General features: G+C 39.2%; 1 protein-coding gene across 8 annotated transcripts in view; it reads left to right on the forward strand.

Moving 5' to 3' along the window:
* Positions 1-25,160, forward strand: part of LOC147821749 (uncharacterized) — a 120,055-nt gene that overhangs the window by 65,028 nt on the left and 29,867 nt on the right. For 5 of the 8 annotated variants that reach the window (XR_015446595.1, XR_015446589.1, XR_015446590.1 and 2 more), the window contains 2 exons: positions 18,690-18,785; positions 22,401-23,045. Coding sequence is in view for 1 of the 8 variants with exons in the window: in XM_087199379.1 (XP_087055505.1) it covers positions 12,066-12,230; positions 18,690-18,785; positions 22,008-22,032 (286 nt within the window). In the remaining 7 variants the exon portion in view is untranslated. Of the gene's footprint in view, positions 1-12,065; positions 12,231-18,689; positions 18,786-22,007; positions 23,046-25,160 lie in introns of those variants that run through there. The other 3 variants (XM_087199379.1, XR_015446594.1, XR_015446592.1) reach the window with 3 other exon arrangements.

Below are 25,160 nucleotides of genomic sequence, written 5' to 3' on the forward strand. Positions count from 1 at the left end.
GACTTTTTATGTCTTGCTTGCAAGATATTTTGCATTTTTAAATTGATTTAGAAATCATATAACCCACAGAAGTGTCAGCCAAATTTTAAGCCATTCACATAATGGAATTAGACAACCTCCTAAGGATTAGACATGGTATAAAGTACAGGTAAGAGAATACAAATAATGGAGGACTTGTATTCAGGAACTGAAAAACTTGAGGAACGATACAATGTGTGAAGTGCTATGAGACACATATATCACCATCTCTATAGATGGATGTGCCTGTCCTCCTAGCCCAGCCTGGAGGAGGTGTGATGGGAGGAATTCTTCTAGCAGCCAACACTTGAATCACTTACTGTGGATGATAACTTGTAACAAGGAAGAAGTATAATCTAGGCAAAAAAAAACCTTGCAAAGATAACGAGTTATTAAAGTACTCTTGCATATTTTAGGTACAAGCCTAGCATGGTATAGTCTATGAGGAGAACTCTTTGTAAATGCCTAACAATATAAAATGGCAACTTTATAACAATATTAAAATTCTAACAATACTGGAGAGTGGTATTTGACCCAGCTATTCCACTATTGAGAATTTCCCCTATAGGTAACTCTTGTGCATGTGTGATATGGTATATGGATAATTTTATTCACAACAGTCCTAGTAATAGCAAGGGATTGCAAACAACATAAATCTCCTTCAGCAGTGGAAAGATTAAATAAAATATTATATGCCTAAATGATGGGAATGTCGCTACAATATAATGATGAGGAAAAATGTCTAACGTGATGTTATGATGTTATGCTATATATTATGTAGATAAGGAGAAACATGAGGCATTGATTTTTACTTGGAAATGTATAATGTAATTTCAGAGTATAAAGGAAAATGCTTATCTGTATATATAGTGTCAGTGTATTGGAATGTGTACGGGATTTGTGTACTGAAAAATGTGAAGGAGAGAATGGTACAGTGAACTGCTAGGGACCCATTATGCTGAGCTCTTCTACTGTAATCCATCTATGACCAATTTGGTTTCACTGTGATTTCTAGCTTTTCTCCCTCTCCAGAGTATAGGGAGATAGATGGATGGATAGATAGATAGATAGATAGATGACAGATAGAAAGAAAACATATATACATTTGTTTACTTGACTGAAGCTACAAATAAGGCCACACATAAGAATTAGGAGTATACATTTTCTTTTAAATACCTATTTAGATAAACAAGTAACCTTTTAATACCAAAGTCTGCTAGACATCATTTCATTTTCCTTATGATTTTTGTTTTGACTAGTAGGAGTAGGTATCACTTTAAGTGTTTAAATACTGCTGTGATTTAGTTTTCTTTCAATCCTTTTTGTGTTTTTGTTTTCATTTGGATCATAGAAAATTTCTGATTCTTTGTGATTTGATGAGACATATTTTCTGTCGAGTGTGAGATCAATCTTAGAAACTGTTATGGACTGCTTAATAAGGATGTATGTTCTTTAATTATTTGGTGTAGTGATCTAGGTATGTTCATGTATGGGTCTTAATATTTAAACTAATAAAAATCTATTGTATTCATATTAATTTTTATTGCTGTTCTAATTGTGGAGCATTCTCTCAGTTTCTGATAAATATACTGGATTCTCCTAGTGTTCTGGTGCATTTGTCCATTTCTACTCTTACTAATTTTTCTATTTATCAAAACCATGGAATTACATGTATATAAATATAAAGTAGTCATATTTACTTGAGAACCTAACATTTTCCAATATAGAGGACTGTTTTATCATGAAAGAGTAACTTAATTTATGTTGAATTTATCTGATGTAGATGTAGTTAGGCCTCTGTCCCTTGGGTAATAAATAATTGGTATTTGGTTTCTCATCTTCTTCTTTTCAAACTAGTTTGTATCTTTGTCTTTTCTCTATAGAGTTTAATCTGTTCCTATTGATTGTGTTTATGGACTTACTTCTATCACCTTATATTGCACTTTCTATTTATGTCAATTGCTCTTTAGGCCTTTTTTTGTTCCTCCGAGCTTTTTTGTTGTTGTGGTTTGGTTTCTGTTTTATTTTATCTTGATTGAGCATTCCCATTCCATTTTCCCCTTTATTGGGTTAGATGTTATAAACTTTTATTATACCCTTTTATTCCTTTTCATTCCTTTGTTGAATAATTTCAACCTGATAGTCTAGATCAACATCAATATCTTTTGAGCCGTGTAGACATTTCGAGTGCATGTATCACTCATCTCTTCTCCAGAATGGTATCAAGGTCACCCAGAATGGATCTGTGCCCCGGCCTGGGGAGCTACAGTAAAACGTTAGCCTGGGACAAAAGAGGTGATACGGGAAACACAATCAAGCTTAGTTATAATTAATCCAAGGAAAGAGCATCTGTATTGTATTCAGGAAGTCATTTTATAAATTAAAACATACGATGGTATACATCATGATAAATAGCATGTGCTCACAGTGTGTTTTTCTGTTTATTACAAAGGGTTGATGCCCTTGACTAGGGAAAAAATGTGCTGAAATGTGTTTTTATGCAAATCTAAAATATCAAAAATTAATGATGGCCATGGCCAGCTGTTTATAAGACTACTTTGGAATTATGATGTTATTTAGAGTCTCTTCTTGATTAATCTATCCTTGCTAATTTAATTAACTGCTTTCTTAATTTCTCTCTCTCTTTCTCTCTCTCTCTCTTTCACTTTCCTCCCTTTCCCTCTCTCTCTTAAAATATCTGATGCTTATTCCTACCAAATAGATATTGAGGCAGTGTGGTCAATGACAAAGCAGTTGCTCACTGTCTCTATCTAGTTCAATTTAAAATAGGCATCGTGCATAAACAGAAATTTAAAAAGCAGAAATCGTTCTCCTTTCTTAGTCAATATTGACATCCTCTTTTTGATTACCACTGTCTGTATATTTTTTTAGTTAAGTTTTTTATTAGTGCATATTTTCAGTGCATAATATTTACATTCCTTAGGTGGAGTTGGAGCATGTGCATAACACATCCTAATTCCCTTTTTTTCATTCCCTATCCCTCTCCTCCTCTCATCTCTTGATCTCCTTCCCATCTAAGAAAGATCTATCTCCCTACTTCCTATTATCTGTCTCTTATTTTTCTCTTTATTTATATTTTTGTGTTTCTCATATAAGAAAAACCATGTAATATTTAAGCTTCTGCGTCTCATTTGTTTCACTTAACATTATGGTCTCAAGGTGCTTCCATTTTCCTAAAAGTGACTCAAGATTATCCTTCTTTTTGGCAGGGTAGTACTCCATTGTGTATACATACCACGTTTTCCTTATCCATTCCTCTGATGATGGGCATATAAGCCACTTCCAAGATTTAGCCATTGTGAAGTTGTGCTTCTATAAACATGGGTATGCATGTATCCCTGCAATATGATTCCTTTAACTCTTTAGGGAAGGTACCTAGAAGGGGAATAACTGGGTCAAATGGAATTTCTCATTTCAGGTTAGAGGAATCTCCATGCTGATTTCCATCATGGTTGTACTAGTTTACATCCCCACCAACAATGGAGAAGGGTTCCTTCTCCCACAGCCTTGCCAGCGTTCTTGAACTCCAGGAGTCCTTGAAGCAGTTTTTGATGGAGAAGAAAGAGCAGATAATCCAATGCTCAGGATGACTTATTCCCAAAGGTGGTTCCCCATTGTTCTGCCTCTGGACCTTGAGAAGGGCCAGCTGCTCCTAGCATCTCTGAGGTCCATTTGGTCTGTTTGCTTTGAGCATCACTGAGGAGCTGGCTCTGCTCAAATTTGACAGGGTCCCTGTGTTTTGCAGGTCCACTAGGAAGGAGTCAAGTACTGGCTGAAGTATTTGGGAGGCCTGCATCGCACATGCCATACAGGGCCTTTCTCCTGTCCTATGGAATAAGGCATCTGCATTGCACCTTCAATTCCCCAATGAAGAAACAAAGAAAAGAGTTATTATATCTCAAAATATGACAATCATTCTAGAGGAAAACCAACTTTTCCTTAATGATATCTGATTGATGGCCTCCTGATCCCTATAAAGTCTCCAAGAGTACCTCTGAGATGAAGTTAACAAGGTCGTGGTTGGAAAACTTTCAGGCTAGTAAGACCACCTGATATCATTCCAGGAATTGTTGGTCATGTTCTGTGTAACATGCTAGATTGACGTCAGTAAACATGCTGGGATATCCCTTCTTGGGACACCAATAAAGGCCCCATCATTTCTGCTACATTTCCTGTGGAATACAATGTAAAATGCAAGAGAGAGGAAATCCATGAAAAGGACACTAGGAAGGCAATTCCTCCAGATTCTTTTAATGTCATTGAATTTGTAGAAATTGTACCCTCTGATGGGAAGTTTATTTGAATAATAACTACAGATATTGCAAACCCTGTGTTAACTTCTTTGTGTATATAAAAACATATAACTGTGTATTAGGTAATCCTTGCAGCACTGACAGTAGATAAGAATGAGTTTTTCATATTTGAAAAACATACACTATAGTCCCATATTTCCAGTAAGGATTCTTGAATTTGAGAGGCTTAGAGGATTTTTTCAGAGTCCCATATTTCCAGTAAGGATTCTTGAATTTGAGAGGCTTAGAGGATTTTTTCAGAGTTACAAATCAATTGTGTGCCAAAGTTGGAATCTGGTTTAGACCTTTCCTTCTCCAGGTTTATGAAAATAATAAATAAATGATAAAATACAGTATTAATAAGTGAAAATGGCCGGTGGGAAAAGTACGGAAAGCTTATGAATAAATTTACCTGTTATAAAGGCCCCCTTTTTACTCTCCAATGCTCTGCTTAGTATTGAAACAGTATCTGCCACCATTATTAGCTTACCAAATGAAGGTATTCATTTCACTTTTCTTTGGACTTTTTTTTCAAAAGGAAGAAGTAAGCCCAGCACAGAATGAGGTTCTCTGCAAATGTGCATATGTATTTAGGAGCTCTGTTCACATTATTACATTGAGATAAAGTGGCATATATTGCTGCATGGACTGCAACACTAGCATCTGCAGTTTTCACATTTCAAAGGCAATTTCCATACACACAGGTGTGAAAATATGAACTCATTCATGAACACATTACCTTTTTCAATCATAGGCATTCCAATTAACCAAATAATTATGTTGTGTGATTGTAATAATAAAGAACACAGGGAATAGAGGAATGTGTGCAGCATTGGAAATCCGCCACTGGGTGTCATGGTTTTCCCCTGGAATGATTAACCCTTCTACAGTGAGAGAGCCTGCATTTAGGGAAAAGAGCCATTCACTGTTGCATGGTTTTTCACCATGAGTGGAAAGTCTTTTTTAGAAAAAATATACTTCAATCCTTTTCCAGATTATTAATACACATGTAAAAACCATTGCCAATGTTGTCCCCTTCCTAAAATTGACCAACAGGTATTAAGGCTCAAATATTTTAATGTCAAGGAAATCTATAATGATGTTGGGTCATATACTCAAGTTTTATTGTACCAAAGTCAAATTTTGAAGAATTTTTTGCAGCATATTTATGCATGTTCTTGGGGACCATTTTTGAGGAACTCTTTTATACCAAATTTGTGTAGTACAAAGGTTAAGGGGGTGATGATTTCATCTTAATGTCCAGTTGCTTTTAGCCACCCTTGGTGTGTACATGTGTGTCAGACGTACTATAAAACTACAATAATTACAACCGGACTGCTATGCCTCTTGTCTGTAAATGTAGTCCACTCTGCCAAGTTTGCTAGAAGTGAATTTTTTGTAACAATTAAAAGCAGTTGTGCTTGTTCTGTGACTGAACTTGGAGAAAAGATCTATAAAGATAGGACAAGAAGACTTATCCAAGGCTTCCAAGAACATCACTAAAAACATCCTTATACTTTCTCTTCTATGTATTTATTTTGAAGACCAGTTAATTCCGAAATTGTAAAGATGAATCTGGTGATCTTGCTGGGTGGTTTAAAGTTCAATATTTAAAAATCTGCAATTGCTCATATGCAAGGAAAGAATGGGAAAAAATGGAATTGTGTTTACAAGGCTATTTTGTTTTATTAGTGTGGTTGTTTTTGTTGAAACCAAGCCTGGAAAATACCCAAGTTTTATTTGAGTGCGTAACACCAAACCTTCGAGTGAATCTTTAACAATAATTTTTCGCTAATACTAATTGCTATGTACATTTAACAATTTACCTTTTACTAGTCACATAAACAGCTTTGCTTTTTAAAGGAAAAGTGTTGATTTTCACTTGAGAGAGGTGCAACAGTGGGAGTTAGCAGGCCGTGTGGATTAACAGAGGCCTATGTCCCTTAGAATAAAAGGACATGGATATTTGACTGTAAAGACAGAGCAAATGGTAAGCTATCTCAAGTCCATATTCAACGAGTTTGGGAGCTTGTGATGAGAGAATCAAAGAACAATGTGCAGAATCAAAAGGTGCTCTCTGGTTACACTAGCAATAGCATTTTTTTAATAAGATAAGGACAAATAAAAATTGAGGGGGGGGACCTCATTTAGCACACATCTTTAGAGTACAGTTCTTACTTTTTGTATGGCACTGAACAAGAAAGTCCCTGCACTTAGGTGGCCCTCGAGGTAGCAGGAGGATCGGGCTTTGACCGGTTCATCACAGAAGTGTCATTGCCAGTGCAGCACAGTCTGTGGGAGGGCCTGCTGTGAGTCTCGCCATTTGGAAAGGTTCTCTCTGGCACTGATGTTTGGCGCCCAGGCCAGTGGGATGGGGTGTGGATGAGAGTGGTGTGAGCTGTGAATGACAGAGCTGGGGGTGGAAGCCCCCTGGGTAGGTGAGGAACTGAGAAAACATTGTGGGAGCTAGAATTTAGGATATGACTGTGAGGGTACAGAGGTTACCGGGTGGAGACACAGCATGGGATCGATCTGGAGAGCGAATGAAGGAGGGGGGCTCTCATGCAGAGTTTTTATAAACACATTGAGAATCTTGACCATGGGGCAGGGGAGGAAGGAGAGTGAACAAGAGCAGTTAAAGAGGTGATGTAGCAATTTAGAACAAAGATGGTAGCTTGCCTGAGGATGGAAAGAATCAGAGGAAGTCAAGACAGATGTATATTAGAATATACGTATTTTAATATGCTCATTGGTTTCATTTCTCTAGAGAACTTGACTGATATTAATATCATTAGATGCATTGATATCGTGAACATAACTATGTTGCTTAAAGAGAATAACATAAGACAGGAGGTCAAGGAAAGACCCTTGAGAAATTCCAGCACTTAACTCCGCCTATTGCGGAAGTGAAATATTGTGTTTGTTCAGAACTTCTACTCCTTGTCCTTCAGAAAATTACCCTCCTGCACACATTGCTACTTGGATTGATGTGTCGATCCACGTGGTTTTCTTGTAGTCTTCTGCACTGTTCCTGGACTCCATCCTCAGTGGAATGGCTCAGCGGCCCACTAAAATCCAAAGAGATAATCTAATGCTCTTCTACAGAGTTGCAAACTGGACCTGAGAAAAAACTCCCCTCTTCCAATTGTGGACTTGGAGATGGGACAGAGGGGAGCTTGAAGGTGTGAGGCTTCTGGGGGATCATCATCTTTCAGGTTGTGTCTCTTCATCAGAAGAATGAGGCCCACTCATTCAAGGATGGCCCAGGCACTGAGGCCCATTCATGGCCAAGAATGTGGGCAGCAGCACATTGTTGTTCTCCACGGGTGGAGAACATGCAGAAATGAAGCAGAGAGGCAGCAGAGGATGGTCCTGCTGTCCCCCTTCTCCTGTGTCCAGCTGAGAAGCGCTCCGACTTGCCCCACTGTTACATTTGTCCTTCAGAATATTCTTTTGCTTCACAGAGCGGCAGCTGGCTTCTGTAATTTGAACCCAAAAGGAAGCTGAAAATCGGGGTGAATGGGGGGCAGTCAAATCAGCCATGTCCAGTGAGAAGGAATACTCAAGTTGGGGGGAAGTCAAAATGGATTGCTAGACTCAGTGATGTCAAGAAAATAGGCTGCTTCAGACTAGGATGGATGTTGTCAGTAGGTCAGCAAGGAATGGAACTGAATGCTCGCCAGTGTCCTTTTCTGGACGGAGACCATTGGAAACTTTAGTAGGAGACATTGTTTGGAATGACAGGTTGGAAGACAAATTGGAGTAACATGAAGAGCAAGCTGAAAGCAGGGAAGTGAAAAAGTAATTGAGCAGATTGTTCCAGAAATTGGTATAGGAGTAGCTGGAGAAGGATGGATTTAAGGAGATTTTCTTTATTTATTTTTTCTTACTTTCTTTTCTTATGATTTCTTCTCTCTTCCCTTCCTCTTCTTCCTCCTCTTTTCCTTCCTTCTCCTCCTCTCCTTCTTCCTCTTTTCCTTCTTCCTCTTCTCCTTCTTCCTCTTTTTCCTCTTCCTTATATTTCTGTCTGTCTGTCTGTCTGTCTCTGAGACTTGAAGGTGATTAATTTCTTTCATGAATATTCTGGCCCAAAAGGAAGGATTAAAGATGTGTTAAGTGTGTTACATTCCTGAGAAGGGGAGAGATACGTCCTGAAATTGAAGGGAGGGACTGCTCTAAGTCGGAAACAGGAGGGGATGAGGAAGGGATTCAGTGCATTTAGAAAGTTGGAGGTAAAAGGTGTTCCTGTGTAATGATGACACTTTATCTGTGATGGGAAAATTGTTTCCTCTACTGAAAATTAGGAGCAAAGCAAGTATGGTTTGGAGTGCACTAAACCTTTAAAGGAATAATTGCGAAAATTGGATGTCAAGTTAAACAAAAAAAATGCATGAGGCTTTCTGGATATTTTTAAAGGGCCTAATTGATTTTAATGATCAATGATGCATTGTTGTCTACCTGCCATTTCAGTGTGATTTTTAGCCATCTGGATGAGAAAAACAAAAGCAAAGATATATGGGCATAGATGTCTTACACATTCCATATGATACAATACAGCTCCGGGGCTGGGGGCTGTGTTGTGGCCAGGAAGCTGCTAGAAAGGTGGAACATTTAATATGACATAAGTGAATATGCAAGCAGGAAAACTGACAAAGAATGATGGCCAGATAAGTAGGAAGGAAAAATGCAAGTAGGTATTTAGACCATGTGAGATCAAACAGCATTTTTAGTGGAAATAGTCAAGTCATCCCAAATACAACAGATGACAGTCTGAGAATGAGGTATTTTCATTTGCTATTTTAGAAAGGAGCAGGAACAGGAAAATAATTAAAAAGTTGGTTATGTCTTCTTCAGCTGTCACACCCCCTAATCATTCTAACCTCACTCAGCAATTTATCATGTAATATTTAATTTCAAAAGCTGCTATGCTTTGAAAGAACTCTTATTTGTACGTGCCTAAGAACTATTGTTCACATCAAGTGGTCTTTCTCCCCTCTTCATCGGGGTTTATAAAGCATTATGGGATACACACATCTGCCTACCGGTCCTGAAAGCAATTGTGTCAATTATTTCCTGCTTTTGCAACCCCAACCGCCTAGCCACAATGAGGATGTCCACTGGAGGGTGAAAGTGCTCCATTGCACTGGGTAATTATAGAAGTATTTGGAGCCTCCAGCTGAGAATCGGCCTCCTCAGTCTCTATAGTCTCACATCCTATACTTCCCTGCTGAGCAACGAATCAAAAGTAAAGACCCCAGAACTGCTGGCTCTGCATTCTTAGGGCAGAACTCCATAGGGGCAATTGTGCCATTTCCAAAGACAGACCCTGGTTGCATCCATTCTTAGGCTCTGCATCTCTTGTGGCAGGGCAGAGGCATTTTACAACCCAGGAATAAATTCTAAGGACAAATTAATTCATGTATTCCTTTACAAGGGCATCTTGGTGAGCTGAAACGAACACGCATCGGCACAGTTGGAAGGATGTTCTTCCAATGGGGCGTCACACTCATGGCCATTACTTCCACAGAATGGCACTTTGAAAACCAGACGTACAAAGCCATTCATTGACTTGACATCCAAATCAATTCCACAGATGTCACTTGTAATCAGGAGAGAGAATCACCAAGATGGCAGGTGACTCATCACTGCATATATATCTAAGTTTTACGAGTTTCAGCTTTAATTTTACATGATCATCAAACAAAACATACACTGTATTTAAATACATTCAATAATGATCAAAGTCTACTGGAAAGTCTGAACAACTGCAGGACCTCTGAGGCTGTGGAGAGCTCCATGGAACAGCCACATGGGTTCCTTATGCCCTAGTACCATGGTGTTATGATTTGGGTCAAAAAATGTCCCTCCGAAATCTCAGTTGTCCTTTTGGAAGAGGTGGGACTGTTGGAAATTGATTAAAATATGGGGATGCTAAGCTCATGCATGGATTAATCCATTGAAATGTTTGTAGCTCAATGTTCTGCTAGGAGCTGGGTCCACTTTGGAGGAGCCAGGTCATTGAGACGTGGGTATAATGTGAAAAAGGATGTTCTTGTTCCCAGCTACTTCTTCTCTCTAGTTATTTCTGCTCTCGCTGCTTCCTGGCTGCCATGAGGCGAGCAGCTTTCCTCCTCTGTGCCCTTCTGCCATGATGTTTTTATCTTGGAACCAGCTGGCCATGGACTAAAACCTATGAGACTGTGAGCCAAAATACGCCCTTTCTCCTTTAAGATGTGTATGTCAGATATTGGGTCATAGTGATGAAAGCCACCTCGTTTATTTATTTTCTTCCCTAAGCTTCTCAAAATTATATCCTGGAGTGCTCTGCTTGCTCCTAAATTCCTATCTTGGTGTCCCTTCCATTCCTCCCTTCTCCCAGCAGCTGCAGTCAAGCCTCTGGAACACAACTGGGAAGAGCTCAGTCTTTGTACCACACAGGCCCAGCCTAGAATCACAACTAGGAGAAGGTCAAACTATGCCTGAGTGGCTTCAACAGCCAGGACCACTGGGGTCATGTGTAGAGGTTGCATTACATTCACAGAGGATGGTGGGTGTTCAAAGACGTAAGAGAGAAAACAAGACATAAAAAGACAAAAACAAAAAGACAAAGACATAAAAAGAAAAGACAAAAACAAAAAGACAAAGACATAAAAAGAAAACAGAGACAGAGAGACAAAAAGAGACAGAGAGACACAGAGAAACAGAGACATAGAGAGAAAAACAGGTTGTGCACAAAACGGAAGGTGGGAATAAAAGGATTTAGTGAGAAGAATAAGAATTGTAAAAGAGGCAAGGACGATGGTAGAAGAAGATAAGAGCAAGAAAGAAAAAGGAAAATCAGACAAGAGACAGAGAAGATGCACACAGTAAGACACACCTGTGCCTGTTTCTGTCTCCGTCTGTGTCTCTTTCTCTCTTTCCCCTCCCCCTTGTGTGTGTGTGTGTGTGTGTGTGTGTGTGTAAATAGTGAAATAGAGAGATCTAAAGAAGGGCTTTTCCAGCTTTGAACTAAAATATTCTTGATTTTGAAACCAGAGGTTTTTTGGCAGATACAGTAGTAAAGAATAGAAAGTTGTATATATTCTAATATCTATTACATTAGGACAGGAAAACTTCCAGTTATAAAGTTACAAAATTAGGTGTCACATTAAATTTTTTCCTGCAGTGCTGTATTATTGTATGGAAATTATAACAGTACATAAAATTAATAGCTTTTTCGTTATTTTATTTTTTTAACTTGACAGCAAATAGCTTTGATCAGTAAAATTCAGCACTCACTTTTCAGTACTTACCAGTTCTTTGCAGACCACACTGAGTTTCAAAGAGTAATTTTACTGTGTGGAGAGAGGCGAAGGTCCAAGAACCACTGGCATGAGTGAATGTCTCAGGTAATTGGACCTATAGGGCATACGTAGTAATCTTTGAAATGCAAGACAGAATGAGACCATGTTGCTCTCAAATGAATACATTCATCGACTCAGCTTAAAATAGGGGGAAATTTACAGTTGCCTCTAGAGAAACCAGTAATTATTCTGCTAAGAGGAGAGAGCTAAGCTAGATAAAGAAAGAGGAATAGTTTATACTGATGCTGTAGAAGCTAGGACTCAAAACCGGGAGACCAGTGGCCAAGTTGGGAAAGAGTACACATTACGCTGTTTTCCATCACTGTAACAAAATACCTGAGAAAATCAATTTAAAGGAAGAAAGGTTTCCATTTGTCTCACTGTTTCACAGGTTTCAGTCCATGGGCAGCTGGTTTCATTGCTGTGGACTTGAGGTGAAGAATCAGAGCAGAAGGGCATCACAGAGGAAAAGCTGCTCACCACATGCCAGCAAGGAAGTAGAGAGAAATACTGGAGGGGGAACTTTGAAACACCTGAGAAGGACTCAAAATGCCAGGTGGAGAGACTCAAAATGCTCAGGCAGCGAGTGAGAAGGGGAACCTCTGGATGGTTTAGAAATATGAAAGAATGCTACAGTATATTGCAAGAGGCTGGGAGTTTCTATTCTTATTACTGTCGTTGTTACTAACTTCATAGAAGACAATAAAAGGCTCATTGTACACAATGGAAACTCAAGTCTTGAGATGGATCCTGAGGAGTAAGAGCATCCTGTGTAGTAAGACTGACCCACAGAACACTGTGATGACAAACGGTCACCATGTATGTAGCACCCGATATGACGTGGGGTGCCTAGGGCTGAGAAATTAATTTTAACACTTCATTTTAAGCCATTCAGATATAACATTTAAAGGCCACAGGTAGCTATTGGCCATTGTATTAGACAACACAGCTATACCGGGATGTAAGGTGGAAAGGTAAAAAGCTCATAAAACTTGTTAAATAAGATTCAGGTCCTCCAAGGTCAAGGCAGGTCTTCTGATTCCATTTCTAATATCCTTTCAGCTCTATTATCAGGACATTTATTGATGCTCAGAATATTGTCAAGGACACCCTGGAGGCTGTAATGGATTGACACCCTGAGGTCTAATCTACTTCAACAAATCCCTATTTCTGTTTTTCCATCAGTTACAGTCACTTGACCAATTTTAATTGGACGCTTTCGTGTAGCATTTATCAAATACCTTCAGACTCTTAAAATGCTTCACTCATTCAGTGCCAGCTCATTTTGGAGGGTGGATTTTGTGTGTGTGTGTGTGTGTGTGTGTGTGTGTGTGTGTGTGACTGAGAGAATTGCAGTTCTAAAAAGTCATTTCATGCTTGGAGATTTGTGTTGCTATAATTGATTTAGGTGTTGGGCAACACAGTCAAACTGAGAAAATGCTTGCACCAAGAAAGGTCATCCCGCTAGATGAGAGGGGAAATGTTCATTGAAATCCTGAGGGCAGAAACAGAGCACGTGGGGTGGAGCTGCTTACTGAGGAAAATCAATCCTACTGAAGTAGTCCAAACACCAAAGTGAAGACTGTGCAACTTGTGCCCACAGTGATGGACTGGAATAGTATTAATACTCTCTAGGCTGAGAGGTAGCGTGGTGACTAATGGATGTGGAGACACAAATTTGACCACCCATGAGCCAAATCTCACCCTGTGTTTGCCTTATGGTAACTTAATAGAGCCCAAGGCCTAGAGAGAACAAAGTTAAAAAAAAATAACTGTACCCTGAATTAGATGAAATGGCTTCAGTGTTATGTAGGGGAAAAAGCAGCAATTCCTGTTCTTACCAGGAATAGGGAAAGGACTAACAAGGATGACGGGGAGGTGTTGGAGAAAAGCAAAATAAACAATAACTTAATTTGTGGATGAAAACCTCAGTGTCTAACTGCAGTTTGAGATGCTTATGGTTTAGGTTGGCCTTTGATAGTGTAAAAATAAACATTTAAAGTTGAAATGGGAATTTTTATCAAAATCTCCTTGGCATAGAAGCAAAATTTTAAATACCTCAATAATGGAAAATATTACAAACAAAGAAAGCAAAGAAAACCTAATTCTCATTATAATTCAACCCTCTGTAGGGTTCATATTTGAGATAGAGGTTTAAGCAAATGGAAGAAACTTGATGTCTACAATTTATGAATTTAATTATCTTAATGTTTCACATGGTTATATAACAGCTCCTCCCAAAAGCATATCTATAAAGAAAGGAACACTGTGACATATTTGAATGTACTTGAAATAAAAATGTAATTTTGTGATTTCCACTCATGTAGGCTTGGTGTTTTGTAGTAATCAGAGAAAGCTAACTTTTTTCTTTGGAAAATGTTTTAAAATATTAACATTTATTCATGGAACTCTGAGCACACAATCATTTGTTGAATGCTTGGAGGACCGACAATAAAAAGGGCTTAAAGGGCTTCATGCAGAGGGTAGGGCTGCTCTACTCAGTAGCAGAGTGCTTGCCTAGAATGCACAAGGCCCTGGGTTCAATCCATTGCACCATGAAAAATAAAATGCAGGTCTTAATGTAGTCATAGTGACATCCGGGAGAAGGATTGTCCTGTTGTGAGCTTGCCTAAGGAAATGGAAACATTCATTAGAAAACCTCAGGAAATCTCACTCTCATTAGCTTGTGTGGGTCTCCTGGCATTTCTGAAGCAATTTTTTTCAAAGGCAGTGGAGCCAGACTTCTCTATATGTAGACCTTTTCCATGTCTGGTGCATGGAGAGAGTGGCACACTGAGGTGTTCAGAGACTGTAACGACTCCTGGCCAACCAGCTGGGAGCACATGGCTACTGATATTCTTCTCAGTTGAAATCTGCAACCCATGCCCTTCCTTACTGAGATTAGATTCACGCCTGAACTTGAAAATCTGATCTTCCCCTTGAAGTTCAGGGCCCATGGAGCATAGTTGCTACAGCTAAACACAGAGACAAAATGGTGCTAAGGGGAAATGAAAAATATAACAAGGAAGTCAGTGGTAGGTGGACAAAGGCCACCCATTGAACTTTTTCCCTTAGGAAGATAGCTACTTGCTTCCTTAATTTCCCCCCTATTAGAATACTATTTTTCTCTCATAGAAAATAAAATTATGGTAATATAGATTTCTTTGCAGTAGGATTTGCTATATCTTATATTAAAATTCATAGAGCCATAAGCAACATGATCTTTTACGTGAGTTATATGTCTCTGGTGTGTATATAGTGGAGAGTGAGAAAAGAGGAGAGGTATTCTAGTTTCTTTGGGAATGTGGTTGAAGAATATTCTTTAATGCTGCCCTTAAAATCTTAGACAATTTAAGGACCAGGCTCATGAATTGCTGCCATGGAGGACATTTTAATTTATTTGAGTCATTAATTACTCCAAAGTATTAGAAGATTTCTACTTTATTAAATTACATAACAGTCATATTATGAAAATTTCTGGTGGCCTCAGTATCTTGGAATTAAGAATTCTTTTCCTTCTTTAGGGATGCTAATACCTATTTTTGCCTGAAATCTTATAGAATTATTTTGCATTTTTAAGGGTATATAATGCCTCTACCATAGCAGATCATTATCACCTCCACTGAAGTAAATCATCATTACCATGTGTATTGATACAGCATCCTAAATTTGTCTTAACCAACAGCAGATATCAATGTAATCATTTTACCTAGATACTGAATTATATCACCACATGTGATAAACAGGTCATCTTCTAGAAATACAAAAGGGCTGTCATGAACTTCACTGCCTCTACTCTAATCACCAGAGACCAAAACTTTCTTATTTCAAACACTTGAAACCTAGTGAAATTGCCTGCTTATGTACATAGAGAGTTATTTGTTATAGATTTAATCTTACAGTTTCTCATGGGGGTAGGAAGGAACTTTGAATTTTAAGGTAAAATGTCAGTGGGTGTATTTTGCAATTATTCTCAAAGCGTAACTGCTCTGTCTATGCTTAGTTACCTTGAAGATAAAGTTTTAATACTAACCTATGTGCCCCAAATTTCCCCTATATCTGTCTAAAATGATTGGCCATGGAGAAAAAGGAATACTTGTATCCATACAAGATCTAGAAATAGGCAGCTGAAGTTGAAGTGGACAGTCTGTCCTTCAGACACCAATTTATGGATTATAAATTATACTCTGTTAAACTTAATCTGTCAGGTGTCTATATTGCAATGCATGTCTCAAGCATGAGTAAAATGAGCCACGAATGTGAAAACAGGGACACATAATAAATAACTGAACAATAACAAGTGTGATTAGCAAAGAATGTTAGCTACAAGAGAAGATGTACAAAATCCTATAGTGAATCAGCAGAGGAAGTCCAGGTGTCCATCCATGAGTTTTTTTGAAGAAGTACAAAGATAGAATTATCTTACCAACCTCTCAAGTGTATACATGATATATATGATTTTCTTGTTGGGTTAAATTGGGCATATTTCTGTGCAGGGATGATAAAACAGGGATAAAATATGTTCTGCACTTTTAAGAAGAATGGAAGTGGTAACAGACAAGGCATTCACTTTAAAAAAAGAGATGGCCATACAGAGTTGAGTGTAATTCTTGCCACCTTGGTAGGGCTCTAAGTCCCATACAGTTCAGAGCAAAGAGCTGAAAGGTGTAGGGGGATAAATGAGCCTTTGTGGAAAATGATAAGAGGTGAGAATTGAAAAGGCCAAGCCAGACAAAGAATATGAGTCATAATCTGGGGTGAGAATTTCATGGTAATTTATTTTGAGACAGAAATTGGATCAAGAGAGTTAATACCATCCCTTCCCATGAGTGGCTCCTATGATGATTATACTAGGATTTTACCAAAGGAGGTTTTCCTACCTGGTAATGCTGAGAACTTATTTCTAAGTAAACAAATGTGTAAAGCAAGGAATTAAGTGGTATTTAATGGTCTTTTACATATTAATTTGCTTTTTTTGTACCCCTTTGTCTTACTTTTCTCTCATTGCTGAGACAAAATACTTGACCCTCAAAGTTAAAGGGGGAAGTTTTATGTAGCTCATAGTTTGTAAAGGTTTCAGTCCATAATCGGCTGGCTCCAAGGCAGCGCAGCATGGCAGACAGGCATTACAGAAGAGAAACTGTTGATGATTGGCAGAAGGCAGCAAAGCAAGCAAGAGGTAAGACAAACCTCCTTCTGTCCCTTGTACTGTATCCAGTTTACCAGGATTAGGGTGGTGCCAAACCAGTCAGTGGACTGGTTTTTTTTTTTCTGGTACCAGGGATCGAACTTGGGTCCTTGCACTTGCAGAGCAGGTGGTGGAACCACTGAGCTAAATCCCCAGCCCCTAATCATCCACTATTAATCCTAGCATTGCACCATGGATCAATCACACACTCTAGATTCAGTCATCTCTGAAAAAGCCCCACCTATGACTGCATGAGGCTTTGGGGGGACATCTAGACACAAGCCATAACACCCCTCAAGAAGCTCTTTCCATGTGGGAGCAGTAGTTTCCTAAACTCGTGATGTCTTCTGGACCACAAGCAACTCAGGAGCTGTGAATGGGAGTAATGAAGAACAAAATTCCTTTTATCAATATTTGTAATAGATTTTCAGGTAAAATGAGTTATTCAAGGTTTTTCACTATACCCAAGGATCCAGGAGAAACAACTTATAGGTGGAAAGATTTATTTTGGCTCATGGTTTCAGTCTGTGTTCAGCTGAATCCATTTTTTCTCAGCTTGTGATGAGGCAGAAATATTACTGCAGAAGGGCATGGCACAGGAAAACAGCTCACTTCGTGGCAGCCAGGAAGAAGGTAGAGAAAGAGCCATAGAGGAAGGGGCCAGGATATGGTTTCCAAGTATGCTCCTCCATGATTTACTCCCTTCAACTTGTCCCCCTACCTGCTAAGTTTCCTTGCCTCTCAATAATGCTGTGAGGTTATCATCTTATCAGTGGGTCAGTCCACCAGTGAAGTTAGAGCCCTTGTGATTGAATCACCTTCTGAAAGCTCCATCTCTGAACACATGAGATTTTAGGTGAACATTTTAGATCCATTGTAAGCCCTAACAGTGTTGCTTCATGAAATTTCCAAGAAAAGCTAATATTGTGACTTCAGAGATGCTGGGATTCAGCAGTTGACCATTTGACCCATTAAGTAATCTTGGTACTTTGGTCTGCAGCATGGCTTTGTCCAAGAGAGTGCCTGAGTACTACAAATTAAAATAGCAAGAGTGGAAACTATGACGGATCTCAGGGAAATATAATATCAACAGTGAAATATGACCTCTGTCTACAGAGTATGGTAATATGATGTCAGTCCCAAATTCAGAATTAGGTTTATTGTGTTGTGAATTCCTTGGTATCTTTAAAATTAATCTTTTACCCCATCTTTTATCAGGTATTCATCTCGCTTAGCAATTAAGATGCTCAGGCATAGCTTAAGGTCAGTCAGTTGAAGCTAATGCTGTAGTTCATTTGATAAAATCCTACAATAAGAGCAGAAATCAGCCTCTATCTGTTCACCACTCACCATACCTTCAAGGGAAAAAAATCCATTCCACTGCATTATATTTATATAGGTATTTCCAAAATATGAACTTACTGTGACCTTACCACTTACCACATAATTTGAATGATTATATAAGTAAGAACATACTGTAAAAACACACAGATGACAGGCAAATCATAACTTTTGTAAAAACCAGTTGCTTCATTGTACCAACATTTTTCTCATTGTTTGCCTGAGTGAATGAATATTGAAGGTGGGAATAACTAACTTCTTTAAAAATTAGTAAGGCAGCTAACATCCCTGGGTCTTGTGGAAAGCTGTCTACATTATAAATTCATGTAAAGAAGTGGCAAGGTTCCCCTGTACGTAAAACAAGCTACTACCACTATTGATTTTATGAAATGTCTAACACTTGTCCTAGTTCTGCCTTTTTTTATGTGGTGAGTGTATATTTGCAAGCAGACTCCTATTAAATCTTCTTTTTTTAATCTTCCCCAGACTTCTGAGTTCCCTGGAGGCATTGGAGCATAAGAGGATCTCCTGCGAATGCCCCATGGGTGAGATCCATGGTGGAAGCTGGTTGTGCATCTGCAGGTAGGAGGTGAATGCAGATTAGGGATGCTCATTCAACTGTACTGCAGTCTTACGGAGGATCCCAGAACTTCAGAGGGGATCCTCTGCGACTGGCTACACTTACCTGGGAAACAGCTAGATTGCTCCTGCCTGGGTCAGACCTCAGGACTGCAAGGAGGCCTGGGTTCTGGAACATATGGTATGCTGTGCATTTGGGGGAAGACTTAGGGGCTGCCCTGGATTGTAGTTTTCATCAAGAAACTCCAGTACTTTTCAAGGCAAGCTGATACCCATTTCAGCACGGCCTGAATATATCATTGATCCAAAATGCTTCAACCAGAACTGTTTCCATTTGGATTTTTTCAGATATTGGAAGATTGCAGATATATAACAAGTTATCTTGAGGAGCGGACAGAAATCTAAACATGAAATCCATTTATGTATTATAGATGCTTTAGATACAAAAACTGAAGGTAACTTTATACAATATTTTAGTGCTCCAGCCTTTTGACTAAGACCTGTTACTTGAGGTCAGCTGTGGAATTTTCCACTTGTGAAATCACATTCATGCACAATAAGTTTCCTATTTTTGATGTCAGATATTTGGATTAATGGTGCTCAGCATATCTGAAGATCAGGCACTCCCTTGAAGGAGAAGGCACATGTACTCTTTCCAGCAGTTGTAAAGATGGTGGACACAATACCCAACATCAGCAACTTAAAGGAGGAGAGAATTAATCTGCTCCAAAGCAGAAATATCATGGTGGAAGGGCATGGTGGAGCAAAGCTTCTTAGTTCATGGAGGCCAGGAAGTAGAGGAGGGGAACAGCACTGACCCAAACATATTCACCAATTTCCCAGACAGATTCCAAAGGTATCACCACAACAGATGGAGACTTTTAGAGAAACAAGTTGAAACAATTCTCTTTTTTAAGCACTATCATTCTTTTAAAAGAACAGTGATTTTTTTCTTGCTCCCCCCATTGACATGCTAGAATATTTTGGATAATTTAGATCATTTTTACATAGAATTCTGACTAAGAATAACTAGGCTCCTAATAAATTTCCTATGTTGTTTTGGGGTGCTTTCTATGAAAGCCTGAAACAACACTTGAAATGATACTTGGAAATTTTCTGTGGTTCTTTTAAGTCATTTTGTATAATAGAATTATGGCATCAGCCTAGATTTCAGGTACCTATGTGATTTCAAAAGTTGTAATGGCAACATTAAAGGAGTAAGAAGAAACAATTGGAATTGTTTATTATTTTATGTAACCCAATAGATCAAATATTGTGATTTCAATATGCAATTATGATCGATACTTTCCATTCTACTTTTCTTGTATTAAAGTCTTTAAAATTGTGGCTCTAATGATAGTTGGTGCAGTTGAGCAATGTTAAGAGACTTAACTTTTTCTGGGCCTTCACATCCACCCAGTACCACCAGTAATAGAATTGTAACTTCTTAGGATTTTGTTCCACTGACTTAATGGCAGCCTAGAATTGTAGATTCTCCTGTAAAGTAATTGCTATGATTTACATCTAAAGTGTCTGTGATGGGCTTGCATAAAGCAATTGAATTGTGAGGGTGAAAACCTCATCAATGGTAACTGATGAGCTCATGCTGAAGGGCCTGTCAGGTTGTGTGTAGTTGAAGGGAGTGGGTCATGTGAGCATGACCTTCTGGACTGTATCTTGTCCCTAGCCCCTTTTGCCCTGGTTCTCTCTCACCTTTGCTGTTTCCTAGACACCATTTTCCTCCACCATGCCCTTCTGTCATTAGGTTTCTGCCTTGTCACGGGCCTAAAGCAATGGAGCTGGTTAACCATGGGCTGAACCCTCTAAAACTGAGAGCCAAAACAAACCTTTCCTCTTCAGGTATTTGATCACAGCAATAAAAAAACAAAGTTCAGTATAGTAAACTTGACTTCCAAGTACAAGATTTTCACCCAAATTCCTTCCTATCCTTCAGTCATTTCTCAGAACTATTTGAGGCATCAAAGTTTTCAGGAAATAAATAGGTACACTGAATAAATTTGACCCCTGAGCTGAGTCCTGTTGTTCAGGGTAACTTGATTTAGAGTCAGTCTATTTTGGCATGCACTAAGAGGTAAGACCTCCAGTCATGGAAGGATAAATGATGGTTAAACTATTCATCTGAACTTCTCTGTCCACCTCCATGAAAACAGAGCTGGCAGGGACCCGATATATTATTCAACAAATCATCCTCTTCTTGTTTGATGTCATCTACCACTTGAAAGGAAGATCATTCCATCCTTAATAATATTAATTGTGATAAGATAAAGCAAGAGTTCTGAATGAATAATGCTAAGATCTATCTAGATCTGTATATCAGATTACAAATTTAACTCAAAGTTTTTCATATCAAAATTAGAAATAAGTTCATCAAAAATTGGCAACAGGACCACAGTAAGTGTACTAATGTTGTTTTGTGAGCTATAGAATACATATATTGTCACTTTGTCACTGTAAAATATCTAAATACCACATAATTTTACAGTGTAAAATAGATGAATCTTTTCTTACCCTCCATTGTTTTGTGGCCCCAGTCCTACATTCCTTTCCAAAGGCAAACAACATCACCCATTGGTTATATAACCTGTAAGTTTTTCCATAAATTCTCATTCTCTGTTTCTCTCTATGTCTCTCTCTCTCTCTCCCTCTCTCTCTCCCTCTCTCTCTGTCTGTGTCTCTGTGTGTCTCTCTGTCACACACACACAATGCTTATTTTTAAATAGGCTCCTTATTTTAGAAAAATTTTTGACTTACCAGACAATTGTACAAGAGATTACTTTTTATGTATCTCATACTCTGCACTCTTTGTAATATCATACACCAATTTAGTGTATTTGCTACCATGAATAAACCAATATTAATATACTTTTATTAACTGATGTCTAACCTTGTTTCAGATTTCCTTAGTTTTTACCTAATGTGTCTTTTCTATTCCAAGATAACATGGTCTATTTAAACATCCTGTCTCCTTAGAGTCTTCTCGACAGTGGCAAATTCTCACATCTTCCTAATTTTTCTTTACCTTGGTGGTTTTTAGAATTACTGCCCAGGTATTTTGTAGAATTAATTCCAATTCATTGTTGATGTTTTTCTCATAACTAGACTGGGTTATGGGTTTGGGGGAAGACCCCACAGATGAACTGCCTACTTAATCTCTTATCCCCTTTTAAAGTAATAGAACAGAAATTCTGAATTTCCCCCGTGCAGGACTGACATGAATACTATTGAATGAAGACCAAGCTTTTCTTTCTGTGCAATAATTTTATTTAAATATTTTTTGTTGCAAAACTGGAAATATTGTCATGAAGGATGGGAGTTAACAAGTTCAAGTTCCTGGTGAGACTTCTGGGAATTTCTGACACATTTTCTTTCCACACATCAGGCATGGCTACCACCCCAGTGACATGCAGGGAGGCTTTATTATGTGTTAAAGCATGACTCGCTATCAAGCTGTTTCTGAAAAACGAACATGTCGCCCCAGGCAGAATGACATTTGCACTTGTCTTTGAGTTTGGTTTGTGATTGGCATCGCAGTGAAGGACAATGCTGATGCCCACTGTTCCTACAGACAGCATTTGTAAAGACACGCTAATTCCCCAGGTCCCTTCTTCTCAACTCCTCACTCTCGAGTTGTCCGTGTTAATGAAGTGGCTCAGAGAAAACAAAGACTAGAAGACAGAACAAACATATGGTGAGTAATATTTACAATACTAAAATCACAGCATAAACACAAAAAGTAAGTGGGTGGGGCGGGAGATGAAGATTCTCACTTTCCTCCGATTGTGACTTGCTGGAATAAGTTTGAGAGTGTTACACCATAGCATTGTTCTTCCACCTGGCAGGTGGTGAAAACTTAATTTGGTCCAGCTGTACATATAAGCCAGAGTGGTGTCCTCTGAAAAACCTAGTCCGTTCTAAGGTATAGACCAAGATCAAGATACTTTCTCTGTAAAAAGCCATAGCGTAACTACTTTCATTTTTGTAAACTATGTGGTCTCCGGGCAAGGACTCAGCTCTGCCATTGCAAGGGGAAAGCAGCCATGATAATATCCAAATGAACAGACACAGTTGTGTTCTAATAAAACTTCATTAGTGAAAGCACGCAGTGAATTGAATCTGGCCCATATGCATGATTATGGCAAGAATGCTAGACTAGAATAATCCTTTCTTGTTCAAACTTTAGAATTTTGTTCTATGTCTCTTACCTGTACTTTTAAAAATTCTTGATCATGTGAGATTTTATATCCCCAAGTGTTTCCTGGAAAGTAGTTAATGTGAACATTGGAAATAGAGGGACTACAGATGTTACCAGTACTGACATACTGACCATTCTTGGTTTTGTTTTGTTGCTAGTAACAAAACTTGGAAACTGTACATAGCCAAGGACATTATGCCATCCTTTATAATTTGGTTTAAAGTACATTGTGTGTATTACCCATGAGGCCTTCAGTGGTATGGGACTAGTGACTTGTTGAAATCAAAATATGCTCATTTGCTCTTTCATCCTGTCTTTGGCACACTTCACAAGGGTGGGCTCAGCAGGGCATCCTTGGCTGGCCTCCTGAGATCCCAGGCAGAGAGTGCTGGGCATTTGTCAATGGCCAGCTGTGGCCAGCCCTGCACTGGATGTGCCACACATCTGTGGGCTGAGATCTCTTTCTGTTTGCTTCCTGATAAACAGACATGCTTTTGTGAGCTTCGCCAGCCAACTCTCCCCTCTGCCAGGCTCATCTCTGATAGCGTAATAGAACTTTGATGGTAACGTATCGGGTGTCATTGGGACAACATAGATGCTGGGGGTGGTTTTGAAATGTGAGCTGTCAAGTTTGTCTGAGTAACTCAGTGGGAGGTGGGGTGTCTCTGCCAATGCAGAGGACAGAATCCTACACCAGAGGAATAATGGAGTGTGTTTCTTTTAGGGGAGAGCAAGTATTCTGGGGTGACAGTCATCCAGGCTCCCTGTAACTTCCGTCTTTGGGACTCATACTTCCTGCCAAAATCCATCAAGGTGCATGAATAGAAGGCTTCCCTGATTTGCCGTAGGGTCCTGAGGCATCAAGGAGCCTGTGTACACAGGCAGCAGCAAACTAAGAAGGGAGTTTTTCCCCCAACTCTGTGTGCCTGTTGATTTACCACCCAGAAATTAAGGTGCTCAACCTACCAGAAAATAGCCACCATTTGTGGGTGGGGGATGGTGGGTACAATAGAACTTGTGCATTTTGTAGCCTGGTGTCCATTGATATGGTCAGGATGGGTATGAATGCCTGCATAGGATGGCTTCCATGGAGGAGCATTGCATTGATAGTTTCTCTAAAATAACATAAGTCTGTTCCTGATGCCTATTTCCTTCCCATCACCATTGGCTCAGCCTTCAGGCCACAGAAGGAAAAACTCCAGTCAGTCCTAACTAGTGCTCTCATCTTCTAAGCTGTGCTATTAGCTTCAGGCTTTAATGTCAAGCACAAGGGTGAATCTGGATGCTGTAAGTCATGCTTGTGACCTCCAAAAAGTCCCCTGACCTACAAGACCCCTGCGGATCTAGGTGCCTGACACTCCTTTTAGTAACTTCTTATCTCCCCCACAATGGGATTCTCAAGTCTCTGACTGCCTGCCCCATATATTGGGGTTATCTTTACAGTTCCCCTTGAAATACTCAACACTCCTCCCTTCCTAAATGTTAGAGCGACTCACATTGTCTTCCTAGCAAGATCACAATTGGGCACAAGAGAGGTAGTACATCCTGACCTCAAGCAATGTCTGGATTCCCCTCCCTGGCATTTCTGAGATGAGAAGGAGCCAGCGACCCCCTTAGAACAGGAAGGATGATAGTCATGAGGGTAGGGCAGGAAATGGAGAGAGGCCTGTAGACTAATCTGGTTCATGTGCAAGTGAAGGTGTTTTCCTTATTAATACTTGGGGGTAAAGATGGAATATGTTCCTGGATCGATAAAATGAGTACAGTTCAGTATCAACTAGGGAAACACAAATACATGGGGCATTTTAGAAACGTTAGCTAGGAATTTTCATGCATGCTTTTTCTTCTTTCTTTTGATGCCTTTTAAAAAATCTAGATAAAAAATGGCTTTTCCCTGTGTATGGAATGGTTAAGATGATCGGCTACAGTGAAGATGTCTGACCATTGTGTATTAAATCTCATTTACATTGCTACAGCAAATCCCTGAGATAGATCCACTTATAGGAGGAAAGGCTCATTTTGGCTTACAGTTTTGGAGGTAATGGTCCATGGTTGGATTAACCATATGGCTTTGAGCCTGTGGCACAGCAGCTTGTCACAGTGAGAGCCACTGATGGAACAGTGCTGCTCACCTCTCAGCAGCCAGGAAGCAAAACAATGAGACA

This window comes from Heterocephalus glaber, unplaced genomic scaffold (assembly GCF_053883595.1).
Source record: "Heterocephalus glaber isolate CG9 unplaced genomic scaffold, H.glaber_assembly_v1.0 deba00001717, whole genome shotgun sequence".
Taxonomy (NCBI): domain Eukaryota; kingdom Metazoa; phylum Chordata; class Mammalia; order Rodentia; family Bathyergidae; genus Heterocephalus; species Heterocephalus glaber.